This window comes from Clupea harengus, chromosome 16 (genome assembly GCF_900700415.2).
Source record: "Clupea harengus chromosome 16, Ch_v2.0.2, whole genome shotgun sequence".
NCBI lineage: Eukaryota > Metazoa > Chordata > Actinopteri > Clupeiformes > Clupeidae > Clupea > Clupea harengus.
Genome location: NC_045167.1, coordinates 19,233,531 through 19,260,059, shown reverse-complemented (window position 1 = coordinate 19,260,059; position 26,529 = coordinate 19,233,531). Strand labels below are relative to the sequence as shown.

The 26,529-nt window shown below is 45.4% G+C and overlaps 3 protein-coding genes across 5 annotated transcripts in view; 2 read left to right on the top strand and 1 right to left on the bottom strand.

The window, feature by feature from the left end:
- The first annotated feature begins 1,019 nt into the window (after positions 1-1,019).
- tmem121b (transmembrane protein 121B) lies at positions 1,020-4,365 on the top strand. Its single transcript, XM_012841332.2, has one exon. The coding sequence runs from the start codon at positions 1,040-1,042 to the stop codon at positions 2,237-2,239; it is 1,200 nt and encodes a 399-aa protein (XP_012696786.2). The 5' UTR covers positions 1,020-1,039; the 3' UTR covers positions 2,240-4,365.
- il17ra1a (interleukin 17 receptor A1a) lies at positions 3,609-11,013 on the bottom strand. The gene is made up of 11 exons (XM_031582507.2): positions 10,672-11,013; positions 9,924-9,948; positions 9,623-9,769; positions 9,330-9,451; positions 9,064-9,190; positions 8,820-8,867; positions 8,442-8,596; positions 7,446-7,523; positions 6,631-6,700; positions 6,395-6,529; positions 3,609-5,989 (listed from the first exon to the last, which is right to left on the bottom strand). Exons 1-11 carry the CDS (start codon positions 10,768-10,770, stop codon positions 4,434-4,436), a joined length of 2,562 nt encoding a protein of 853 aa, XP_031438367.1. The 5' UTR covers positions 10,771-11,013; the 3' UTR covers positions 3,609-4,433.
- A 732-nt stretch (positions 11,014-11,745) lies between these two features.
- Positions 11,746-26,529, top strand: part of LOC105912432 (RAB3A interacting protein (rabin3)) — a 31,534-nt gene continuing 16,750 nt past the window's right edge. Inside the window, exons 1-3 of one of the 3 annotated variants that reach the window (XM_031582697.1) lie at positions 11,746-12,152; positions 23,202-23,348; positions 24,321-24,621. In XM_031582697.1, coding sequence (XP_031438557.1) covers positions 24,329-24,621 — 293 coding nt within the window. In that variant the 5' untranslated portion in view covers positions 11,746-12,152; positions 23,202-23,348; positions 24,321-24,328. The remainder of the gene's footprint in view (positions 12,153-23,201; positions 23,349-24,320; positions 24,622-26,529) is intronic. The other 2 variants (XM_031582695.1, XM_031582696.2) reach the window with 2 other exon arrangements.

Genomic DNA, 26,529 nt, shown 5'->3' with positions numbered 1-26,529 from the left:
CTTACCAGATGTGTATTTGTGGTTCGGTAGTGTAATGTACATGTTCAGTCATTATGGCCATCACAAAATGTTATAAATATGAGTGGATTTCCATGGAAGGTGGGTAACATTGGTGCTCCCTGAGGGTGAAATATACACATGTAAGGACTAAGGGACAGAGCAACTGTAATGTTTACAGAGTTGGGCTTCTATGAAAACATACATTTTTCATTATTCTCAAAATTGATATTGACAACATGGTTGTGTGACTCAAGTTACACATTAGTGGTATTTATATTTTGACTAGAAGAGTGAGAACGGGGATGGGGGCCGGCTTTGGGCGATTCAGACAGGCCTATCTAATAATACTAATACTCTGAACTTCTCTTTTTATTATGATGGTTATGAATACAATGAGTTGGAAAACACGTCTGGGTAATCTCGACAACCCTGACAAAATGAATGGGACTCTGGAACATCCATTACATAACATAAATCCCCAACTCCCTGGTCTGAATTTGTTTACACGGTCGGTTGATGTCTTCCCTTGCCAGTGACGAGGGGAGGAAAAAAGCAAAACGGAGACCGCTGAAGGACGCTGTTGTCGGGCAGAATACACAATGCGCATGGCAGTCATACCGAGACAATTTCTCTCTTGTTCGTGAAGTACAAAAGTGTACCAATTATGCAGTTATGTAGCAGACCCACGCAAGGCACTCCCACGTCGGAGATGCCTTTGAGGTGAACGGCAGAACTTTATAAAATGTGGATATCGGAAAAACCATTAACTTGATGCTAGACATTCTCTCAACCGTGACCTTAACGTTTTAAACGAGATAAAATAGTTTTAAGTATTAGTATACATCTTTAGCTTAGGCAATATTGAGTAAAATAAATGATTAGATCTGCGTGGAATTATTTTCTGAGAACAGAGAAGCATTCCATTCCACGAAGACGGGAATCCATGACGGGATTCAGGCATCCCTGCCTCGCTCCTTATAGCATCTTTCACAAGGAGTGAAGGAAAGAAAAGGAGAGATAAGGCGAACGCAGGAATACAATGTTAGGAGACATTATTAAAGCCAATCCCGAGGCTAACTATCCCCGACCTGAAGCGGCGATCTGCCCAGATTCCCCAATCTGTGCGGCACCGGATAACGGGCAACTGTTTACCAGGAGCGCCTCGTCCAGGAGAGACACCCAGACGTCCAGCGGCAGTGCCAACCCAGAAGAGAGCAGCATCCAGCCCCTAGTCTCATCTGCTGCTGCCGCTGCTGCTGCCTACATGATGACATCGGGTGAATTCATGCAGACCGCTCCTCTTTTCGTCCACAAATCCAAGAGGAATCTTTTTTACAAAATGATGTGCTTTGCCTTGCTGGTCCTGCAGGGCGGTATCCTGGATGTGTACCTGATCGCCTTCACTGATCTCTACTGGTGTTCCTGGATTGCCACCGATGTGGTGGTGGTGTCAGGCTGGGGCATCTTCTTCGTAAAAAACGCCCGGAGCAAGCGAGAGCGCGCCTGTGGGTTCCACCAGAAGAGCTCCATCTTTGGCTGCAACCTCGGGGAGTTCACCTTTGCGTATCTGGCATGGCTCATATATGTGATAGCGTGCACACCTAAAGTGGTGCTCATCTTGGAGACATCCATCCTTGAAATCATTGCGATTAAAGTGCCGTTCGGGATCACTGGCTTCAAAATAATAATGCTGCTCTCCGTGCCTCTGCTCTTCTGTCTCATCAACTCTATCATCGAGGACTTCAACGGGGCGACGCGTTACCATTCCCAAAGTTGTTTTGTGAGTAGCTGCATGGACATTCTGGACTGTTTCGTCCTTTTGGAAATGCTTCTGAAGAACGAGATTCTCAACATCTACCTGCGGTATACGATCATATCAGTGTATTTCGTCGCCCTTATCGTTCCAGTCATCTGGCTTTACGAACTGACTGCGTCGGAGATGAACTGTCGCTGGATTTGGGCGAGGTTTTTCCCCGGAGTACTTGTCAACGCACCTCTCCTGGTGGTCAGGTGTTTTCAGGTCTTTGTTTACAACCTGCCCGTCTCAGTGTTCATGTTCAAGAACGTGTTCTTCTTGGGCTGGAAGTGCATAGAGTTAATTGAGCAATGCTTTACCATGAGGGGTGTCCGGAGGTACGCCAGTGGAAGCAACCAGGCCCAGTTCTCACACTGTGTTTCTGAGAACGACATGTGCCCTCACGGATATGTCAACACGTTAGCTGTCAATACTCAGTCTTAGGTGGTCCATGCCAGCAAAGTCGGTCAAAACATGTGACTCCACACTCGATATCCGAGGCATCGGTGCAGGTGTTTAATTTCAGCCTTATGAAAATTTCCAACGCTCAATTTCCAACAGGTGCTAAAACCAAACCGTAGTCTACCATATGCATTCCTACACCTGCCAATGACTGGACTCTTTCTAATGCCTTTACAAGAAAACTATCCTCGTTGACCAGTGGTTGTAATAGTGATTTGTGAATTGCAGTGATTTGCACTCGTAATATGTGGGGCACTTTAAGAGCGAGAATACATTTATTGATCTAGTATTACGCAGGTGCAATATGGAATATGTGGTGTTCAGTAAGAAATGTCTGAATTCTTTTTTGATGTAAATTGGTGTTTTATACTTACAACGTAGCCTAATGTCTCATAAATGTCGTGGGTTTTCCAAAACTTTGCCGACCAGTTTTCTAAAATTAACTCTGAGAACAGAACATCATTGTGGACAGTTGAATCTGTAGGCTTCTTCCTGTCCTTTTCCTTAAATGTCTCATGTGAGGATTAAAATAGTGTCGTCCACGGTGCGACCCTAGGCTATATAATTAGTCGCATAATTAACTAGGGTACTGATGTGCAAAATGCAGTGCCATTCCTGGCGTACAAGTTGCTTACAATAACGATAATTTAAAACTTCACTCCTATTTCTTAACAAATATTTGTGTTAATATTTTGTATGATGGCGACTGAACTCCATTGCTTTGTCGAACTACCTCTTTGTTTTAAAAACAAATGTCCTTGTTTGTGGATCGAATTCACGTGCCTGTGGAGCCGTAACCTACTTATTGAAAGGCTTTTACTTTCCAGTTTCTGAGTCAGAAGTCCATCATCCATTATGCCTATAAACAATGAAGGATGTTCCCGTGGCGGTCGTCATAATAACATTTCGATCGATCAGACAATCTGCCAAGGCGCACTCAATTATGCCAAATCAAAATAGATTGGAACAAACGTGAACTGAAAAAAAACAACAAAAGAACAACACACCTTGCAATTATTATGCATGGTGTGCTTCATTCGTGGCATAACTAAACTTGTCCATTAATATTTTGTGACATTAAAGAGGCAGCAAAATAGGCCAACAAAAGAAGGGAGACAAGAACTTAGTCTCTAGAAGTACAAAATGGAGTAAACCAATTGCAGGCAAATCAAATCATTTTTTCTCCAAACTAGAATCGGTTCCGCATGGCTGCATTTGAGTGATTTAAGCGGCTGGAGTCCAGACAACCACTACTGAAATAATGAAAACAAAGCCAGACTGCGTTTGCCTTCCGTCAAACCGTGATCCCTTCGAAAGAATTAGTAAATGAATATAATGAAATACAACTGCGATCTGAAACACACCGCCTTAGGCGTGATTTATTATGTTCTGAAAGCGACTGAATATGCAGGCCAGCAGTGCATTAAGTAAATGAAACATGTTATTTTGTGCCTCCTTGTGCTTTTAGGCTCTGTCCATTTCAAAGCTCGCACGCAAATTGAAAACTTTGTCGTTTGAGAAAGACCTACAGTGCAATTGTGTTAAAATTTCCCGTCACTATTAGGTTCCCCCCAAGGGCTCTTATTTTCTAGACATGTTCTGAATATCATAACAAAGTCTTTAAAGGTATACTAAAATTCAAAAGGTTAAATCAAAGAGGAATACAAAAACATTCATTCTTTTTTAACATATTAATGATCTACTCAATGTAAAAAGTAGAGTAGAGTGAGTAGCGCACTAGTTTGCAATGCATTGGATTTAGCATTATGAAAGAGTCCGCTATAAATATATAGGTGAAAAGCACAGTAAATGGAAACCTACCAAAGAAAGTGGTGAAGTAGTACAGAGTAGGTTGTTGAACATTTGTTTAAAACAAACATAAAGGATGCACACACAGACTTTTCCACAAAATCAGTTTCTCTGACCACACAATTGTTTGTGAATTGTTGGCAGAACATATGTCCAGATTCCACTTGTTTACCGAAAGTATATCATATGTGTATAACAACATGTATATCTGTAAACTGATATGAATCTTTTTTAAGTACTTACTATATGTACGATCAAATATGAAATAATAAGCAATCAAAATAAACAAATAAAACATGCTTGGCATTGTTGATTAATGTATATACAAACAGTGACTGATGAGTGAAGCAAAGCAGAATAATTTGTATTAACAAAGATAATCATTTGACGGGACATACTGTTGATGATCGGTGCTTGGTGCGGTCTCAGAGCCAAACCCTGAGGTCCTAGGGCTCGCCATGAACAGAGACTGCTGTAGAGCCGCCAAAGCCATCAGGGAGGACGCAGGCGGGGGTTCGATGGTTGGTGTTTCCCTCGAGCCGTAGCCTTGGTCGGACCCGTGCGACCGCCTCTTCCCAGAGTTCCGCTCGAGCCCCCCCACCAGCACTTCTTCCCTCACCACCACGTCTCCCTCTCCAATGTTCTCCACCACCTCCACCTCTTCTGCCTCCGCTTCCTCGTACTCTCCCTCCCCTTCTGCCATCTCCACTGGCTGCTGAGATGGGATCCCCTGCAAGGGCAGGGGTGGAGGCTGAGCTCTCAGTTCACGAGGGGTGGGTACATCCAGAGGTGTGAGGCATTGCTGGAGAGCTAGCAACTGCTGCAGTGCCTGGGGAGAGGGCCTGTTGTAGGACGTGTTAACAGATTGTGGCACTTCCTCATTCACACAGACCTCTTGCAGGACTGGTTTTGCCCTTAGGTGTGGCTCATGATTCAAGACGAGTTGACTCGCAGCAGAGACACCCTCCGCCGCACCGGGCTGAACATCCAGGTGTAAAAGATGCATGGGCCGGTTCCCAGGTGCGTTTCTTAGGTCCACCTCCTGCACCGAGGTCCCCACGCTGCTCTCGTTGATCTCTGGGGTCAGCTCGTGAACGCGCTGCGCCGGGTGCGCGTTGGGATGGACGTTGACTTCTTGGACGAGGATGGAAGGGCCTTCGTTGAGGAGCGGCTCGCACTTCAGAATTGGAGGAATCAAACTCATGTCGATCAGCGGCTCACGTTCGGTGTTCGCCTCCTCTTCGTTGTCCACACATTCCCTCTCGAACCAGTCAGGGTTGTCTAGCTGGTAAGCGCGGAAGGCCTCGATGGCCTCCCTCAGTGCCTGGCCCGAGGGACAGTTGAAGTAGTCGTCCATGCCGATGCCCTCGATGGTGTTTACTCGGTCCGGCTGGTACTTCTCCATGTCCTGGATGCGGAAGAAGAGCTCCTCGAAGTGCTTCATCAGCCGGTACCTAATGGCAATGTTGAAGACAGATGGTACATCCTGCTCGCAGCTGACATCGTCGAAGTACGCCACCAGGTACTTGCCTAGCGATGCGGCGCGCTGAAGATCGGGCAGGATCAGATTAAAGGCGGCTGTCGTCATGTCGTCAGTGGGCGAGCGCACGTCCTCGCGCAACATCACAGGCCGCTGCCCGCACATGGCGTCCCACTTGGCCCGCACACCACGAGAAGACAGGATCAGGACCTTGTCGATGCGCCGCCTCTGCTGCTCCAGCCAGGGCAGCCGGCCCACAGTGCCGAGCCAGGCCGAGTCCAGCAGGTCCACCACCACCTCCGTGGCACACTTGGCCCGCAGGAAGGCGCAGAGCTTCAGCACAATCTCTGTGTAGAGGCGGTGGTCCTGCGAGTAGATGACCAGTATGGTGCGGGGGACAGGCTTGAGGGGCTCATTCCGCGGAGGTGGTTGAATGGGGACCACTTTTCATGCAAATGCAATACAAACAAACCGTGTTAAAAAGCAAGGTCAAAGACACTATTCAAAACACAGCTCATTGTACATGAAATGAAATGAGCAGGGTAGGAAATATTGGTTTTAAAAGGAGATACAAATCCCCAAGAATAGAGCATTAAACAAATAAACATATATATTAAACATTGTATATAATAGTAGGACCACATTTCTTTCCATGTTGGTACAGGTAAGTGTTTTCACCATGCACTTTTAGTGAGACAGAGACATGGTGGAGTGGGCCAAAATGTCACAGAACAGTAAATGAAAAGAATAGTAGAATTAAGCATGATCTGTACAAGATGGGAACAGTTTGGGGGCAGGATACAGTGTTATAGTGCAGTGTGTCGTGTTTTGGAAAACGAGTAACAAACCTTTTGGGTCGTTTCTGCAACGTAGATACACCCATGCTGAACAGCATGCGACAGCACAGGTGAATAGCAGTCCAGCAATGATGGCTGTGAATTTCCAAGGACTGTCTGTGTCTGGTGGGTCAGTTGGTGGTGGTACTAAACCAGGTCAAAGAAATGGATTTGATTAACAACAACCAATGAGAAGTATCGTCTTCACAGTGTTCGTAAAAAAATGTAAACGTTTAAAATAAAGTTACCTGGACATATGTTGAAGTTCTTTTTAATACGGATGCAGTCATTGGAACACAATGGAAAAAATGGCTGGATCTAGGCATCAAACATAACATTTTGTTTAAGTTTATTATTTTTGTGCTTAAACAAAACAGTTTGCTTGGTTTGCTTCCTGGACTAAGGAACATATGGCACTTTGGTATATATATTCATATGGACACAAATATTATACAATACTCGTTATTATTGAAGTTATTGAACTGTGCGTATCCTGTTCAGCACGGAGGGATTATACAGTAACCAAACTAAAACATTTACATTTAAGACAATACTTCTATGGCCTATCACACTGTAACCAGACAGGCTGCATCAAAGCAGGGGATGAGCAGACAAGTTGCAAAAGCCAGAAGTGACCCACAAAAATAAATGACATCAGCAAACTGAGTAAGTAAGAAGTCACTGAGGTGAAAACAGCATCCAGGTCTCACACCTCCATACCTCAACCGCTTTGGTTTCCTCAACAGACATAAAGACCTAAATAATTGTTTTCATAGCAGGCATTTCAGCATTTCAGCATTCAGACATTCAGTTAGGAAAAGATACGTGCTATGTATGTTTATTGAGGTATAGGTTTGATTTGATCAAGTGAGTTAACACGAGAACAACAGAACAAGTGTAAACAACAGAAGAAAGGAGAAAGTTGATTCTGATTGAATAAGAGGTTAATATTTTAATATTTAACCTTAAATAAATATTAAAATAAAATATTTATTAATATAAATTTTTGTACCACCAACAACAAAAGAGAGGTGACCCCTGATACTGGCACTATAGCACACACCTTAACGTCAAAGTTACAGCAATTCCAGGGAAACTCCTTAAGGTCATACACTGCAGTCAGGTACACTGTGTTATCAATCTGAAAGGCAAACACAGTCATTTAAGACCACATTACTACGTATCCTCACACAACTGAAAATGCAGCTTCTGCATGTGAAATGTGAATGTGAAAACTTGATTATTTTTACTTGAAGTCTGTCAATTAATCAACCAATTGATGCAATCAAGCACCAGCTAAAATAAATGAATAAATGAATGAATAAATAAATAAAAATGACTTAACAAAAGAAAAGAAAAGAAAAAAAAAACAGGCTTGGGAGACATGCTTCGTAAAATCATTAGTGCATATAAAATGTAGTGTCCTTTGCCAGACTCAAGTAAATCTGTGACACAATATTAAACAGCTTTTTTTCTGAGTTGATTCCTAAAATAAAACACCTTTGCTAACTTGTGTCGTATAGTGCAAACAAGAAGTGCTAAAAGTGAGCTTGTTTTTGTGACTGTGGGCAAACTCACAGTTTGATCTGATAAGATCTAGGGTATAGAGGTAACCGCACGCTAGAAACACAGTATTTTTCAGACAGTCTGTTAGAAACAGGATGTGCTTGGGGCTCCTTCTGTTTGCTTTGAATTAAGCAACTCACATTATGTCAACACTTAGAATTTAAGTCTGTGAACCGTGTGCTATTATAAAACATCATGTATGTTTACTTTTTTCATGTATTGAAACATGTGTCCATGTGTATACATAAGGCTTCGTAGCTCTATGGAAAGGGGTGTATATCTTTCAGTACATGGATGTGTATATTTATTTATGTGTCGTCTTTTTTTTTTTTCATTGCTTGTTGTAACAATCAATTATCAGTTAATCTTTATTGTTATCATTATGCTGTGGTAATGACTATGTACCATCTCACTCCTGGTTTCATAAGCATCATTTATTAAGAATGAACAAGCCATGGAATGAGTCAGAAACGTGAGCAGAAATGCTAGGTACCTTCCGCAGGGTCTGAGGCTGTTGTTTCTTCTCACATTTGAGGGACACACGGTACTCGTCTGAGCTTTCTGCAGTGATGAAGCTCACGTTCAGCGCCCCCTGGTAACCAGACCCATTGGACTTGATCACGGTGATGTTGGGTTGCCACTGGGACCCTAAGTCGAATTGTATACGGTACAGAGGAGTCAAACCGCAAACATATACAAAAATGTATGAACAAAAGCCCTGACACTAGTATTACAGATCATCATACTCAGATCATTTATTAATGTTTATCTCATAATAATTTTAAATTATACACGCTTATTAAAAATCCAGTTGAGATAAACTCATTCATTATAATAGTCTGAAAATGGACCTTGGACCCCAGGCACTCACCATTATCCAAACAGCTTTTGGTTCTCTGTATTTTTGAATCAGTGCAACCTGACAAAAAGGAAAATCAAATCATGACATCTTTAATGGAGGCATTCAAATACCTTTTCCCCAAGAAACAAGTCCAAACACAAGTGCAAACAAGCAAACACTGAATGAAAACGGTATTTTATGACATACTGATAAAATCATGTATGCACACAATGTAGTGGTAGGCGTCAGGTTCTCAGATGATCTATGTGTTTACCTGGAACGTGAACATTCTCTTCTATATTGTAACCAGTGTAGCCAAGGTTTGGCTTGGGCAGGTTGGAAACAGTCACCAGGTAGTCCTGTTCAGGGTCAAGCACCAATTGATCTGTTGAAAAGGACCACTGAATAGAAAACAAACGAATATCTGGATTAATCATTGCGCAAAGGAGGTCTGTAAAACATAAAAACAAACACTTTAGCACAACAGTTCTGATGGGAGGCCCAACACATCACACATCTTACAATTGATACTGCTCTTACCAGTTCTCGATGACTCCTCATCCCTGGAAATTTATCCGGGAAAACGTATTGCATACAGAAACGGTGATTGGTACCCAGGTGCAAGAGAGCGATCTGAGTTCCACGGAGGAAACGAATGCTTCCTTTTAAAAGAAGGTATGAGGAAATTAGGTTCACACGTATGCACGTCGGAGCTTTCAATGCAAAGTGAAACCGCAGTCACATACCCAGACTGAGCAAATAGCAGAACATGATTCTCTCCACTGAGGTCTCCTGAAAAACAGATCTGCGTGACTGGTAACTGGTTCACCTACCGTCATCGTTTGCTTTCCAGTGAGCCACAAGCACAGAATGCAGGTCACCGTTCTCATCCTCTCTCACGTCCACCCGGACCTCCAAATCCCTCGGGGGGCCGGGAGTAAACTTTTTCGCCACAAACCACCCTTCATCCAGACAATTATCTTATGGGTTTGAGAACAGATTACATAATAAAAGCTGGAGTGAGTGACCTCATGGCAATGAAAGACAGATCTCTACTTGGATTTAGAATCTAATTATTCTTGACAAGCCAAACACAAATATCCAAGAGTAGAGCAATACGATGCTTATACTTACTTTCAGTGACGTTGCACCTCAGATTCTAAAAAGCACAAGGTTTAAGTAAATAAGAATCACACACAAACAGGTTTTTCTTCAGTAGCCTGTGAAAAACTTGCTGATCATAGATCAGGCTACTGTACAGACTGAAGGAGTCTGATGGGGGCACCAAGTCTGAATTTGGCAACAATTTTAACATTTGTTTCAGAATGCCAATTTTCAGTAGGCTAAAACATTGGCATATAACAGTATCATACAGGTGTAATATGTTTATATTTGTTGACACTGAAACTGCATGTTCATGATTCCCACCCATTTTCATTGAGAACATTGAGACAACTTCTCCATGATTTTTCATGGAAACCTTAATGACATTTCCATGACTTTTCACTACTTACATGCACACAAAATTGCGTACTTTACTCCATAGGTTGCGCCTAATTGTTGAATGAAAATTAAACAACAACCTTTTGAATTGCCTTTCTCATAGATAGGCTTAGGTTATCACGCTGCCGAAATTCGCTCAACAAAACATTATCCATGGAGGAGTATATCATAATTCATTTCCTTACGATGTTTCATGACGTTTCTGATTAATTTAATGAATTTTCAGGCCAGGAAAATGGGCTTTTATATAATGCCATGACTTTTACAGGACTTCCATGACTGTGTTAACCCTACAGGTTGCATTTTTGAAACTAGTATAGAATTAGAATCTTGTACTATAGCCCTAATGGCAAAATAAATGATCTGTGGTCAGACTTACCGGTTGAGTACAGTTCAGAGTGGAAGGGTTTAGAATTCTCTGTCCAGATATCCCAGGAATCAACGTGAACAGTACACTGCCCAAGAAAATTAACGTCATTGTTGAAAAACACTTCGGCCAGATAATGTAAAGTAATGTCTAACGTGAGTCTAGGTCACAACGTTCAATTATCTGCCCATGGCTCAGCTTTTAGGCTAGCCCTATCGCCTGAAATTACACATATCTTCGCGGAATCTACAAAACAGCGATGAACGAAGCGCAGACCACGAGATGAGTGCAACTGTTAACGACCTATATAAACTTCCTGGACTCCAGGCAAATGTCAGCAATTACGCTTACACCTGGTTTACTGGTAATGTCGTAGACGCGCCTCGCCTTCAGTCTGTGGGCGTGTACTAAACATGAAACCAAAATACATTTACAGGGTGAGGTAACATTGCGGATTTGATTAAACAGTAAACTTGAATTAACCCACACTTTATGAACAGCAGCCCAGGCTATGGCCAATGCAAACCTGCCATGTGCCTGAATTGTTTTCAAAATATAATATAGCCTATGTAATAAATAAGATATTGCACAGATAATTGCTATAGGCAGCTGTAGCAAGAAAATACCTTTCCCACTCTGAAAATAAAAGAAAACAGCTCGCACATTAACTTGTTTGAGTGTTGCTTAGGCACACAGCACAGCAGTCGTATTTGTTCACGTCATGTATAGATTTTTTTTCTTCCTAACCATTGAGAATAATCTCGGGGAAATCTTATCACTATGGGTTTTCTTGCGGTTCATATCCTCCTCAAAAATGATTTGCGAGATCAAACTTGGGGTGGCGCTGTTACACAAATAATTCTTAAACCATGTAGAAAGGAAATCATCGCGCTTTGAAATAATGGCCGTGGACAGCAATCATCTTTAAATGCACATATCCACGAAGTAGCCTTCTACTACACTACTTAGCCTAAGACACGTGGCTGCTTTGAAAACAAAAATGCTATTTATTGCATGAAGAGAGATTTGTGCACCCTACACAGATTGTGGCTTTGATCCATAAACATTATATTTCCATTGGCTAACCCAAATAGGTCCGAGCCAAATCTATCCCAAAGAAAGGTCCCGCTAACCCTGAAAAACGGTATCATGTAGGCCTACTATGGTTATGGAGCAAATTAGGGCGCATGCGTTTTAGGGAGGTTTGCCCCCACCCATACAGGCTACCACCCCAAGAGAGAAGAAAGGGGCAGGTGTGACAGCAGGAGGCAGGCGAATGGATGATGTCTCTCATTCTGTCCCTTAGTTACTGTAACCATCTTACGCACTGTGCTTCTTGGTGACCAGACGGACGACCTACTAATGACAGTTAGAACAGGTCTTTGCTAGCCATTTAGTCAAACTGCATGTCCACTTTTTCTCCTTGCCTTTCGGAGTGTTTCAGGCTTGCTGACCGGACACGTCGATCTAACCGAACGTGGATCTATCCAAAGGTGAGTTGCTAGCTAACCGAAATTGACATCAGCCGTCTGTAACCAGCTAACTGAAGTTAGCTTTTAGCTACTGCGTGTAACATTAAATTGCTATTCAACATGAACGTAAGCATAAAGCTGCCTCACTTGCCTAATGTGCAAGGTAACGTTAGCTTACAGGCATGTTGACACAATGTTTGGCTAACTAGTAAGTTGCCACACATCGCTTAATAGCGCCATTAGGTGGTTTCTGCTGGCTAGTTGCAACAGTGACATTAACAGCCTAATTGCGCGTTTCCCAGTTAAACATTGCGTCTAACATTATAGGATACCGCATCAGTTGCCCGGTGATTTCATGTTCCCTAGTTCATGAACATCTCGAGGATGCAATGCTGCAGTTTCATGGAATCTCTACGATGAAGGAACGATTTATATTATATTCAGAAATGTAAGACTGTTCGAAATATGTTACATGTAATCATTTGTAACCCTCTGCACATCAACACTGTCTCTTTAATGTAGTCTACGCTCCTAACGTTATTGCCTGTTGTGGTAATCTTCACTGTCCCATGTTTTTCATGCTCGCCTTAAAGGTCTCGTAAGGGCTGTGTAGCTAGTGGTGTGCCATCAATGGTTTTTGCGCAATCATCTAAAAATTAAGTTTGTTAGAAGCTCACAGAGTCCTTATTTTATCTTATTGACGTTGTTTAGGATGTCTGGCTGGCAATCATGTTTAGTTGGCTGTGTGGTGCCACCACTTTAAGCTGTCTTATGATTTGACTAATGTCCAATCTGGATGCCTGGCCCCCATCCCCCCACGCCTTGCATAGTAGAGGGATTGGTCGAAGTCTGAGTCGATGGACTAAAGAAGTGTTCCGTGCAAAGGTTGCGCCTTTGAGAAGCTGTAATATTGTTTGACACTGAGCCATTCGTTTTACAGCTGTCTGAATCAATTCCTATTTGGAGAGGCTTTGAAACCATTTGGTAGCCAATGAGTGTTATACTGGCCCATGCAGTAGAAGGCTTCTGTGATTGATATGTAATGCAAACATAATTACATTTAGGCCTTGGCTACATACCAGATCTCAAGTGAAAGGTAGGACTCTTCAATGCCCAGCAGTATGAGATGAGAAATGAAACAATCACATCATATAACTAGGCTATATTGTGGTGTGTCTTCAAGCTCATTTGTACTCTTGAAAACTGTGAGTGACAGCCGTATAGATGCAGAGCGTCCTGTGGGCGATTTGTTCCTGGGAAGTCAACCATTTTAGTTTATCAGTTTGCCTGGCATGCCTCTCAGAATGACATTTGATCCATCCCAAAGATGGTGACAGTGGGTCCATTGTCTCCATGTTGGAATCCCCTCTGTCTGAACCCCTCCAACCACCCCAGCCCCCAACCAAGGCACACAAACACACACACACACATGCCCTGCCTACTGTCCCGTAATAACTTGATCGCTGGACCGTGGACAGTCAGGGTGCAGGCTGATTCCATCATCACGCATCATCTGCCTAGAGGAGAATCCACCTCAGAGAATCTCTGACCAGGCCGCCCAGTGCCAGGGTTAGCCTCACCAGCGCTCAGTCTCAGCCTACCTCCGACCTCCGACCTCCGACCTCCGACCTCCCCTGAACTGCTCCTCGGCTGTGGCTGTGCCTAAGTAATCCACTGGGCTGGCTTATCAAGTCTGCTGTCTGGTGGACAGCAGGCACCTCCTGCTGTGGGCTCGCACTTACAAGCTCGGGGCAGGGGGGGGGAGAGAATAACAAATGCACTGATTTGAACTCAACACCCGGGGTAGTTTTAGGAGAGAGTCGAAGAATAGCGTGTGAGCAGGGTTATGGGTGGTGTGGTGGGGTCTTTGGTCTGCAAGGCCTGATGGAGGGTGATCAGAGGGAAAGTGGGCTATCTTTGCCTTGTTAGAGTGAAATATAGCTAGATCATCACTATCATAGCTCTCCTGTTACCCCTCTCTCTCTGGTTGTATTAGCCACATAGCATTTGATCAAAAGCCAGGATCATCTCTGCTCTTTTGCCCCTCTCTGTCCTCTGTTCCCCTTTTTCTGCCCCTGAAGCCTCTAGTCTGGATGAATTTGATTCACTGACTGAGGTTTCAGTGCCAGATGGATTGTAGTTTCTTCACAATGCGTAGATATAGCCACCTCATTTATAAACGTCTGCTGAAAATATTGGTATGCTTTACCAGTTGAGCTAAAGGTACTGCAGGATATGTAAGAGAAATAAGGATTGTGGTGAGATAAGCAGTACCCTGAGTAGCACAGTGAGAAAACCAGAGGAAATTGCTTTCATTTTTGTCTAGCTGTCAGTGCCATCGTTGCTGGTTCTTTTCTTTCTATAGGCCCAATCTATAGGATCATATGCATGTTTTATTGTTTTCACTCCCTAGGTGTGGTGCACACCGTCTCAAGCTATTTTTAGACACCGTGATCACTACAGCATCACACCTTCAATACAGGTTTGGTCATAAGGCTCTAGATTGACTGGCAGAACACACATTGGTGTCGTTTGAAAAGAAAATGAGAGGAAGGCTGCTGGGCGTTTTTTTTTTTTTTTTTTAAAGAAGCCAGACTTGCTTTGCACATAGTGGATAGATGTGTCCCTGGTATGTCAACACATTGGTTTAAACTGGCACTAACACTGCTCTTTGATGTGTAGGGTTTTGTTTGGGAGGCTGTAAAAAGGTACTGGGGGGTGGGTGGGGTGGGTGGGTGTAGTTTTCAAGGATGACATTGGGTTAATGGTTGAACCATGACTGGCTCCAGATAAGCAGATGACATGTAGATAGGATGAAGAGGAAATGAGGATTTGGTCCCTGGACATCATGGGAGGCAGAGACAATCCATCCTTTGTGTGCTGGACTGCGTCTGAGCTGATGCGTCTCAGTTGACAGTGCTCCAGAAGGTCTGAAAGATATTAAGACGAGAAGCTTGGACGAGGAGCACCGCAGCTATTTAGATGTGGATCTCTCTCTCTCTCTCTCTCTCTCTCTTTGGCAGTCTTGTTTTCTCCCATTATCTCTCTCTTCCTCTCTCTCATTGCTGGGCCTTTCTCTGTGATGTGCATGGTAGGGAGCTCATCATGGCTGCTCATTGTGGAATTGTTCTGATGTTCATCGGAAGACAACAAGACACTGTGATCAGAATAGTTTTTATTTAGTTTTATTGTTATTTATATATTTTTTAAATCACGCTTTTGGTGTTTCTGCAATTTTTGCATTACCGGCAGTATTTCTGTAGGCTGACCGGGGAGAACGGTTCTGTCCAGTCATAGTATTCGTTCCTCCTTGTCGCCCACATCTTCCATGTCATTCTGCCTATACCTCCTAGCCTGTGAGATTAGCTCAGCTAGCGCTATCTCACCACCGCGTCTCTGCAGCTAGACACCATGTGCCATTTCTCTGCTGTGGTCGGTGACTGTTAGTGCCGCTCCTTTGCGCACAAGCTGTGCACCAATGCGCTCCCTCTGTCCTGAGGGGAATGTTCATCTGACAGCCAGCCAACGTTGCCCCGGCTCACTGGCACACGGCTGTCGCGGCGTCACCGGCTGGGAGGCCGCCTTCTGCAGATCGCATGGATCTCACCAGTCGGCAGTGCCGTTGAGGGCGAGGGGGGGAAAAAGAGCTATTTTTCTGAGCCATAGAATGACAGGAAGAGAGATAGATAGGCTCCATTTGGAGTGTGGAGGGTGATCTACAGCAACACCCTGCCTGCCTGGGCCCGGAAATCGATGTAAATACTCTGTCAGCAAATGGAATTAGACAGGCAGGTGGCCATACGAGGTAGAGTTCAGCTCAGTCTCTCAGTCACAGACTGGCTGCAACCCACCTCATGGGGATGCTACATGCTAGCCACACAGAGGCTAAACAGAGAACAAAGGCACTACTAGGCCTACCTTACCATTTACACAGGAGGGATGGATTGTGTGAGGGAACGAATGAGAGTGTGTAGGAGTTAACAAAAGAGGATGGAGACAGACAGGAGGAGACAGCCAGTCAGCCCTGACTCAGTATGGGTCCAGGTGCATCGGTGGCGTACGAAGGCCGCGGAATGACAGATTATCTAGTGGGCTGCCTGCCTTTGTGTTCTAAAATAACATTCCCTGGCTTTGTTCCCCACACTTTATTACCTTTGCCTCGGCCGGGCTATTCATTTTATCTCACGATTTCGTGTTCTAGCTGACTCAAGACGCCCACTCATACCTGCAGTGCGAGAACCGTCCAAGGAATTGGAAGAAGCAAAGCATTTTTCCTCTACTCTTGATTTGCTTTCTCAGCGTCCTACCACTCTAGATGTCAATTGAATATGGAAAAATGTCCCAAGCTTATTTTGTTTACTATCGAAACCATCATTATTTACCATCATCATATAGCAAAATGGGGTGAATAGAATTTTGGTTGAGCCATAAAGCAATAAATCATTGAACTGTTCAAATAGCCATACAGGTAGTCTAGGTGGAATTTGGCATACAATAAACATGACTGCATGGAACACAACTGCATTTGTACACAGTGCAGTGTAGTGCAGTGCAGTGCACAGGCACTGAGTCGCCCACTTTTTCATGAGAGGCTAGATTTGCAATCCCACTCTGTGGGTTTAACATACTGTGGTACCAGTTACTTCAAACACACCTCTCCAGCACTTTGAAATGGGGTAACTTACAGCCAACATGTTTTTTTTGTCAGGCAACATGTCATTTTTCTGCCATCGACTGTGCTATGCTCATAGTGAAAAATGGTCCAGTTACTCCACATGCGAGGCTTCCTGTGTGTAGCCCCTCCAATGGCGTCTGAGGGTCAGCTGCAGCTGTGTTGTGACCCTTCCCCGCCCTCCTCTTCCTCAGCAAACCCAAACATTGATTTCTCCAAACCGACTACAGGAAGCCTCTGGTTGATAAATGGATGTTATAAATCACGCCAGACGTCAGAGAATGAGTGATGAAGAGAGGCAGCACAGAGGAGTGGTATGAAAGAGGGAACGGGTGGGGATTTTTCCCCCTGGCTAGGGAATAGTATGGTGGGGGGAAGATGTAAGACTAATGGGGACGGGGGGTGGGGGGTGAGCTTGTTGTGGGCTAGAGGCTCAAATTAGGCTTTGGGTGATATTTATCTTGAGCTACAGTGATTTGTGCTCAGTAGGGGGGAGCTGTGGTGTGAAAAATGGCTTTGGGTGTTTTGTCATTTTTCTCGCACCTCTGTTCATAGGTGTGGGAATAATATTTGATTCTCCAGGAATCCCCTACTTGTATAGTAATGCGGGATGTGCAGATTGGACGTGTGAATTGGCCTTCTCGCAATCAACCAGCAATACAAGTCCTTGCTAAAACCCTGTATCTCACAGTGCCCATGTGCGTTGCTGTCTTTCTCCAGAGTTTTATGAAGGCAGTGGCTTGTGCAAGCCAATTAAAGTTTATTAAACTCTGGTGATGTGCAATGATTCGTCCAGCTTCCAGAGGTTAGGCAGTTAGCGTACACCATGAATGAGTTACACGGGGGGGCTTAAGCCCAAGCCAACAATGCTGTGCATTCTCTGGCACGCAGAGTAGTGTTAGCGGTAGCGGTTGGATAATCCACAGTCCAGAGATCAGTGGTAGAATAGGCAGAGTTTCATTCCCCTCACCCCTTTGTGGCACCGCGTGAGGCTAAATGTTGCCAGTGGTGGATGATTTATGTTGGCGACTTATTATTTTCAGCTTCGCAATTTTCGAACTCACGACTTCGCTCGCCTGCCGCAAGATCAGCACCACAAAAGCTATTATCGGGTTGCAGCCTTGCTGACAGCCTTGGCCTGTGTCCTGAGCTCGCGAAATTCTCACTGCTTGCTGTGACTGACCCGCAACCTGTTGGGAGGGCAGTGGGGATGAAAAAGCCATGCTGCAGGCCTGATCTGTGATGCCTCGAAAAAAAAGGTTTGTCTTTAATTCTTATAAGAGTGTTGGGTTCCTGTATTGCTGGAAAGCGATCACTATGCTTGGTAGCCTACGGATAGGTGGCCTGTGTGAATATTTGATGAATGTTTGTATACATATCAGGTGTTCACCCAGTTCTGCCAAGGGATGAAGGTGACCAGCAGAGCATCTCCCTCCCTCTCCTGAAATACCCATAAAGCAGTAGCTTCATATCACACAGCTGCCTGCCTGCCTGTCACCACAGTTCTCACAGTTCCTCCCACGAAGGGTGACACCTCAGAGAGCATTTAGCCTCTGCTTATACACACACGCACACACACGCACTTACGCACACACACACACACACACACACACACACACGCACACATGTGCACGCACACATGCACATGCACACACACACACACACACACATACGGGCGCACACATACGCACGCACACACATGCACACACATGCACACGCACGCACACACACACACACACACACACACATATGGGCACACACGCACACACACATACGCACGCACACACATGCACACGCACGCACACACACACACACACACACAGCCTCCAGAGCTAATGGTAACATAGCCTTGGGCCCAGGTTCAGAGACGTAATAACAGCCCTGTGTTGTTGCCGAAGAGCAATTGTTTCAGCGCCATGGCAAGAGAGGCCACTCTATTTGGTCCTCAAGGAAACAGACCTGTCCCTCCTGCTGTAAGAGGATCCAACCATCTCCATGGTGACTGTGGGAGTGGGGGTGTGGAGGGGTGGCTAGTGTTGCGGACGGCAGTCGGCAGGCCCATCTTCCCTAGGGGGAGCAGAGAGATGGGTTTCACCCGGTGCTGCACAGGTGCTGGGGGCTGTCGCCGGGTCACCCACAACTCTACACCACTCTCTCTTTCTCTCTCTTTCTCTTTCTTACTCCCCTCTCTCTCTCGCGCTCTTTGCTGTGGTGTCTTTCATCTGTCTCTCCCTCTCTCTCTTTACTTTATCTCTATATAATCTCTCTCACTGTCTTACTGTCTCTCTCTCTCTCTCTCTCTCTCTCTCTCTGTCTTTATTTTTCTCTCTGTCTCGGCTTTAAGGCTGAGCCTGATGCTGCAGAGAGAACCTGATAACATGACCCTGATATATGATACGGAGCAACTAAACATAGGCTAATAAGTAGTTAGAAGCCAGGCTAAAACTTTCGAGGCAATGTCCAGGTTGTAGGCTGGGCCGACCGGTAGGTCGAAACGTAGGCCATCACCAAAATAGATGCTCTGAGACTGTAAATGTGCCGTCTGAGGCTCCTCGATACTCAGCAACTAAATATTTTAACACGCAGTTAAGGTTTATCGACCAGGCAGGACGTTTCCAAAGACACCGGCCTCCCTACCTGGCCCTTGATTTGGAGGTGCACAGCATAGTGAGGGAAGGGAGTGGATTCCCCGAGGACTACATCTGGTGGAAGTTAACTTGGATAACTAACATGGCAGCTCCATCTCTCTTGTGCACTCTCGCTGTCTCTCGCTATGGTAGACACAGACACAGACAGACACAGACAGACACAGACAGACACAGACAGACAGACACAGACAGACACAGACAGACACAGACAGACACAGACAGACACAGACAGACACAGACAGACACACACACACTCACACACTCTTTCTCTGCCTGTCTCTTGTTCCCCCTCTGGGCTGTATCAGTTGTCTGCAGGAGTGCAGTTGTTTTCCTAAAGGTGCTCCCCGTGATGGGTGGATGTTTGGTGTCCCCCCCCCCCTCCGCCCTACTGTCTCTCTCTGTGTCTCTGTCATGGTTTGGCAGTAGTCAGGTCTCTCTCCTGCTGGGATGCTTTGGCACACAGCTGACGTTTTCATATGACAGGTGGCTGCATCTCGCCTCAGCGTGGGAGTTCAAATCTGTCCTCCTTCCTGACAGCTCTAACTCTCGCTCTCTCTCTTTCTCTCTTTCTCTCTCTTTCTCTCTCTTGTTGTTTTGCTTCATCATCTCTTTCGTCACTCTTCCATCCACTAGTCTATTTTCGCCATCCCCCTGCTGTTGGTTTGTGTCTTGTTTGTTTTTTCTCCCTGTGTGTTTGTGCGTGTGTGTGTGTGTGTGTGTGTGCGTGTGTGCCTCTGTCCGTCTAACTCTTAATCTCTCTTTACCTCTCTAGGCATCTCTCCCCTCCCTCTCGATCTTTCACTTGCTTTCTGTTACACACACACACACACACACACACACACACACACACACACACACACACACACACACACACACACTCACTCTCCCTCACTCCCACCCTTCCCGGGGCCTTAGAGAGGGGTGTGCTGGACCAGACTCCTTCCTGATGCAGATTACCCACAACCCCTTGCTCTCTCTCTCTCTCTGCCACTGAGATCCAGGCAGGATTAGGGGCAGCAGGCAGCACCCTTCCCCAGAACATGAGGCAGCGGTGGGGCCCGCCAGAGCACTCTGTGGCCTCCTTCAGATCAGAACTCTCCAGCACTGGCACTATAGAGGCAGCAGTTCACTTGAATGGTGAAGAGTTTAAGCCATTTTGGTTATTAGTTGTTTTGTTTATTTGGAACCAGCAGAATTCTGTGTTTGTTTTTGTTAGTGTGACAGGCTAGCCTTGTAATGTCATTGGGGATTTGGGGTGAATTGTCAGTCTTACATTAGTAACGTTGCTAGAACAATTTAATTAAACCTTAGCCAAAAAGGGGTGTGCAAAAATATAATTTTATCGTCATCAATCTTTGTAAATATGGAAATATAGTATTTCATGTCTCATTCCTATCCATATCGAATTGGAATCAAATCGAATTGAGAATCGAAATCTAATCAAATCGGGGCATCTGTGCCAATACCCTAAATGTTGTCAATATTTGTGTGCCTTGTTCATGTTCTGACCAAAGTTCAAAGTTCAAAGTACTTTATTTGTCATTGTCACAAAAACAACGAGACAGTAGAGGCAGCAACAGACAGCTAAAAATTTAAATTGCTGTGGACATTAACTGCCACAGCTAAATAATAATAAATAACAATCAATGAATAGATAAATAAATATCCCTGAGTAAATTAAAAAAAGAAATATATACATTGAGGTGCATCAATAGTTGCAGGGTGGAGTGTTAAGAGTGCAGTCTATGAGGCCGGGCCGGGCCGGGCCGGGCCGGGGGGAGGTGGGTTGGTTTTGGGTGAGCTGTTGAGAAGCCTTATTGCACGAGGGTAAAAGCCATTGGGCTGTTCCAGAGATGGAGGTCCTAATGAACATGTGAGTGTGTGTGTGAATGTGAGTGTGTGTCTGTGTGTGTGTGTGTGTGTGTGTGTGTGTGTGTGTGTGTGTGTGTGAGAGAGTGTGAGTGTGAGTGTGAGTGTGTGTGTGAAGTGTGCACACTGACTTACATGAGGCTCTAAGCAGGCTAAAGCATGACAGCATGTGATGTACAGTGACAGGCCTCAGGCCAGCTGGAGCCTCATGCATAATGCAGGTCTCCCCGCCGCTCTGCATCCAATCTGCCTGAGCATGCAGATATATGGCAGGGCACAGGTAATGGCACAGTCCTACAGGCGCACATTGGCCTCTGTGTGTGTGTGTGTGTGTGTGTGTGCGTGTGTGTGTGTGCGTGTGCGTGTGCGTGTGCGTGTGCGTGTGCGTGTGCGTGTGCGTGTGCGTGTGCGTGTGTGTGTGTGTGTGTGTGTGTGTGTGTGTGTGTGTGTGTGTGTGTGTGTGTGTGTGTGTGTGTGTGTGTGTGTGTATGAGACAGTTTTATGTCTTTTAGGATGTGTACGCGTATTTCCCAGCAAGGGAAATATGAGTTTAGGCTACATGCTGTATTTCCTGTGTGTGTGTGTGTGTGTGTTTGCGGGCGTGTGCGCACATGCACACACATTTGTCTGTGCTGAGTGTTTGTGTACCTCTCCAGGGCGGTGTGTGTGTCAGGATATCCAGCAGTAATTTATAGCATAGTGTTGCCCTTACACTCTATTCTTTTCCTTCCATTTTCTTCTGCAATACCACTGAGAGACTGTGAATATATGGCTTGGCATTTAAAAGCCCTCGGTGTCAGCAGCGTCCATTTTAAAACAAGCCGGCCTGGCAACAAGGTGGCGACGCTGCAGTCTGCCCGTACTGCCACGTGTTGACGCCTGTACCCCCAGTGATCCGGTGTCGGTGCTTCTATCCCCATTCCAACCTGTTTGATTGGCAGCTACAGTGTCCATTCAGATTGCCTCTCAGCCCATTCTTACCAGATGGATGATGTCTGTAGTGGAGTTCGAAGTGAGGGAAATGAGTGCAGGAAACTGATGGATGGCCCGTATTGCAACTTCAAAAGGGGGACTATTGATGGCCGTGGCTGTGAGTTTAACCTTTGGAACCGGAGCAGAGGTGTGTCTTGATGAGGTATTGGCGAGAGAGTAGAGGAGGAAGCTTTCCGTGGTGTTTGTGCATGCCGACCCCCTGGGACTGGGTGGGGGAGCTCAAACTGAGAGAATGGACAGTTTAGTTTTTTTAACTTTTCTTATAGTTGCTGTTGTTGTTTTTGTTTTTGTTTTGTCATGCCTAATAGAGGAGCAGAAGAGTGCTTATATGACAAACAAAACTGCTGAACTTTTCATCGAGCGCAGAGAAGTGTTGAGTGTGTGCGGTTGAGGTTAGCAGCAATAGACCCGTTTGAAAAAGTGAAAAAGCTTTTGCTCATTTACAGTTAGTAGACGCTGCCAGTTGGACTGTGACCGTGTCTGGAAAAGCTGTAGCTTCTGTTATTCTGAGGTCTCCTCTGCCCACTGGAACCATTCAGCAGCACAAAAGCACAAAAGAAGCACTTTTCAAAAACTCTGGTTAGTTTTTTTTGGCCGAATTAGTTATTGGCAATTGGCAATTAGTTCTTGGCAGCCGATGTTGATGCCTTGTTTTGGCTCAGACCTTCATCAGCGTACCCAGCCTATGAGGATACTCTGCTGCGTTTCTGCTCCTCGTCCCGTTAGCATTCAGCAACAGCTGTCTCCCCCCAGGGTGTTATTACCCAACCTGGCCTGCCCTTATCACGCCGTTCATCACTCTTCACCAGGGGGCTCGGCCGATGTGAACAAATAACAACTCTCTTTGTCCCTTTTCTCATCTCCTGTTCCCCTTTTTTTGTTCTCCAGGAGACCTAGACTGCAGACAGACACGTGTTCCGAGGAGCGCCAACGCCAGTCGGGGCCAGACCCCTGGAGACGCCCGCCCGCCTGCCAGCGCTGTCGTTCTCCCAGCCATTCAGTTTCCCTCTTCCACAAAAGACATTGATTAAAATGGTGGGTCTGTCAGGCTGTGTCCTGTTTCTGTCCAGCCAACAATGCCATTGTCACAGAGGGTTGAGAAGGGGCCTCCATTTAGCAGTAAATGCTCGCACGACTACACAATCTGTCATTCAGTGCAAACCACTCGTCTGCATAGATTTATGGTCCATGAATATCCTACTTTGTCATTGTAGCATCACAATTGAATACACATTATGTATATATGATGCACTATGGCACAAATGTATGCAGAAACACACACACACACAAACACGCACATGCACACCCACACGCACGCCCGCACGCATGCACACACTCAGCATATTACATGTTACACTGAATGCACAAAGTGTGTATGCTGAGGCCTCGGAAACCAGTCAGACTGAGTGATTGCACCTGGCCCCGTGCGCGCCTGTAGTAAGTGTGACCCACTTCAGCAGACTCCCAGCACAGCAGAGGCCACGGCGGCACGCCACGCCGAGACGTGCCAGTCTTTAATCAGACTGCATCTGGGATGGCCCGGGAGAAAGAGTGTCACACTTCACAGTCCCTCGTTACACAGGCGCAATCGGGCCACGAGATGCATCACCTACCCTTCCACTCACACCTGTGGAGATGAGCTGTGTGTTATTTCAGCAGGGGTCCAGTGGGTCTTTAAGCAAGCGATCTGTAATAAAGAGTTTATATATGTGCTGTCATAAGAAATGGGGTTTCCAAATCCTGGTTGGATATTTATACACATATAGAAAAAAACAAAGCATGTGTATTTTCCCAGTTCAACACAATTGTTTTTTACTGATAGTTTCCTTAGATTCAGTCAATTCATAATGACTCACAATACAATGCCTAATCTCTGATCTGTGTTTTTGCTGCCATTTACTCATTGTATTTTGCCTTCCTGTGTGTGTGTCTGTGTGTCTGTGTGTCTGTGTGTGTGTCTCTCTTTGTTCTATGTGTGTGTGTGTGTGTGTGTGTGCCATACTCCAGGCCTGTGTATGATGAGCATAGGCGGGGCTATGGCCAGCGAACCCCTGGAAGGCTTCCACGAGGTGAACCTGGCCTCTCCCACCACGCCGGACCTCCACGGCCTGGCCGACCAGCGCCCCTCCAAAAGTGTCTCCGGCAGCGTGGCCAGTGGCAGCACTCCACCCACCGCCATCTACCGAACGCACTCCCTCACGGCGCCACCCAATGCCCTGCGTGCCGACCAGCTGCCAACGCAGCCCGTCTACTCCACCCCGCACCACCTGGGCACACACTTGGCCAATGAGCAGCCTCACAATGGCAGGTGGGAGAGTGTCTGTGTGGAGGGGAGAGAGGGAGGGAGGGAGGGAGAGGGAAAGGAAGATGAGGAAGGGCAAAAGTGAGATAGAGAGAGGAAGAGAAAAATGAGAGTGTTTCAGTTAGAGGATAGATACGCTGAAAGAAGGAGAGAGACAAAAGCAGTCAGTTAGATAGATGGATGGATGGAGGGATAGATAGAGAGAGAGAGAGAGGGAAAAGGTGATAATTTCCCCCTGGAGACAATGTTACTCCTGAGAAGATGAGAACCATTATTCACTTACTGTGCTTTTGTCTCCTGTGGGACCCAAACCTCTACAGTGAGAGCCATTAGGTAGGAGCGTAATGTTCAGACCGTCAGTCTGCTGAGGGTGAAATGAGGTTTTTAGACTCCTGCACGTGTATTTTAAATGGAAAAACCGTGATCAAGAAATTGAAATGTCAAATTGTCATTATTTTTGATTAATTTCTAGTATGTTAGTATGCTGACATGAAATGTTTGGAGAACAGTGTCGAATCTGTAGCGTTTCTTCATATGAATAAGCAATGAGAAATGAAGCGGTACTCATGGACTGTCTAGTATACACTCACTCACTCAGTCTAGTCTAGTATACACTCACTCAGCACTTAAGTAGGAACTCCTGGGCACCTACTTATTCTTGCAATTATCTAATCTGCCAATCGTGTTGCAGCAGTGCAATGCATACTAATCATGTACAAACGGGATTTCAGATTTCAGATTTTTGTGATTTTGACTGTGGTGTGATTGTTGGTGCCAGATGGGCTCGTTCCCCTGGGATCTTCACACAGTGACACAACAGTGTCTAGAATTGACTCAGAGTTGTGCGAAAAAACAAAAACTCCAAATCAAATCCAGTGAACGGCAGCTCTGCAGCCAACATAGCCTTGTTGATGAAAGTGGTCAGTGGAGAATGGCCAGACTGGTTCAACCTGACAGAAAGGCTACGGTAACTCGGATGACCGTTTTGTACAATTGTGAGCAGAAAACGCACGGGTTCCTCCTCTGTCAGCCAAGACCAGAAAGCAGAGGCTCCTGTAGGCACAGGATCACCAAAACTGGACACTTGAAGACTGGAAAAACGTAGCCTGGTCTCATGAATCTCTAATGAATCTTTCTGCCGACGCACACAGATGGTAGGGTCAGAATTGGGTGCCAACAGAATGACTCCATGCACCCAACCTGCCTTGTGTCAACAGTCTGGGCTGGTGACGGTGGTGTAATGGTGTGGGGAATGTTTTCTTGGCAGACTTTGGGCCCATTAACACCAATCAATCACTGCTTGAATGCCACAGCCTATTTGACAATTCTTGCTGACCACATGCATCCCTTCATGGCCATAATTTACCCGTCCTCTAATGGCTACTTCCAGAATGATAATGCACCACATCACAAAGTCGTCTCAAACTGGTTTTAAGGAACATGACTATGAGTTCAGTATTCTTCAATGGATCTGAATCCAAAATTCGCAGCATGATTGTGCAGCTGACAAATCGGCAGAAGTGTGCGTGTTGGAGCATGGACCAGAATCTCAAGAGAATGTTTCCAACATCTAATGGAATCCATGCCATGAAGAATTGAGGCTGTTTTGAGAGCATAGGGAGGCCCTACCTAGCATTAGCATAGCGTTCCTGATAAAGTGCCCAGTGAGTGTATATCACAAGGGTACACGCATACCCTTGAACACTTCCAGAGAGATGAGGCACAGGAGGCTGTAACTAAAACCATGTGTTAAGGCAAGCAGAGGTTTAGCATGGCTGAAGCCTATTTGTGTTAGTGTCATGCAGCCTTAGGACTGTTTGCTGACCAGTTGATTTGCTGAAGCTAATTGTGCATGATTGCTTATTGATCATGTGAGAGCATGGCGTGCTAACTGTGCATGTTTCTCTGTGTGTG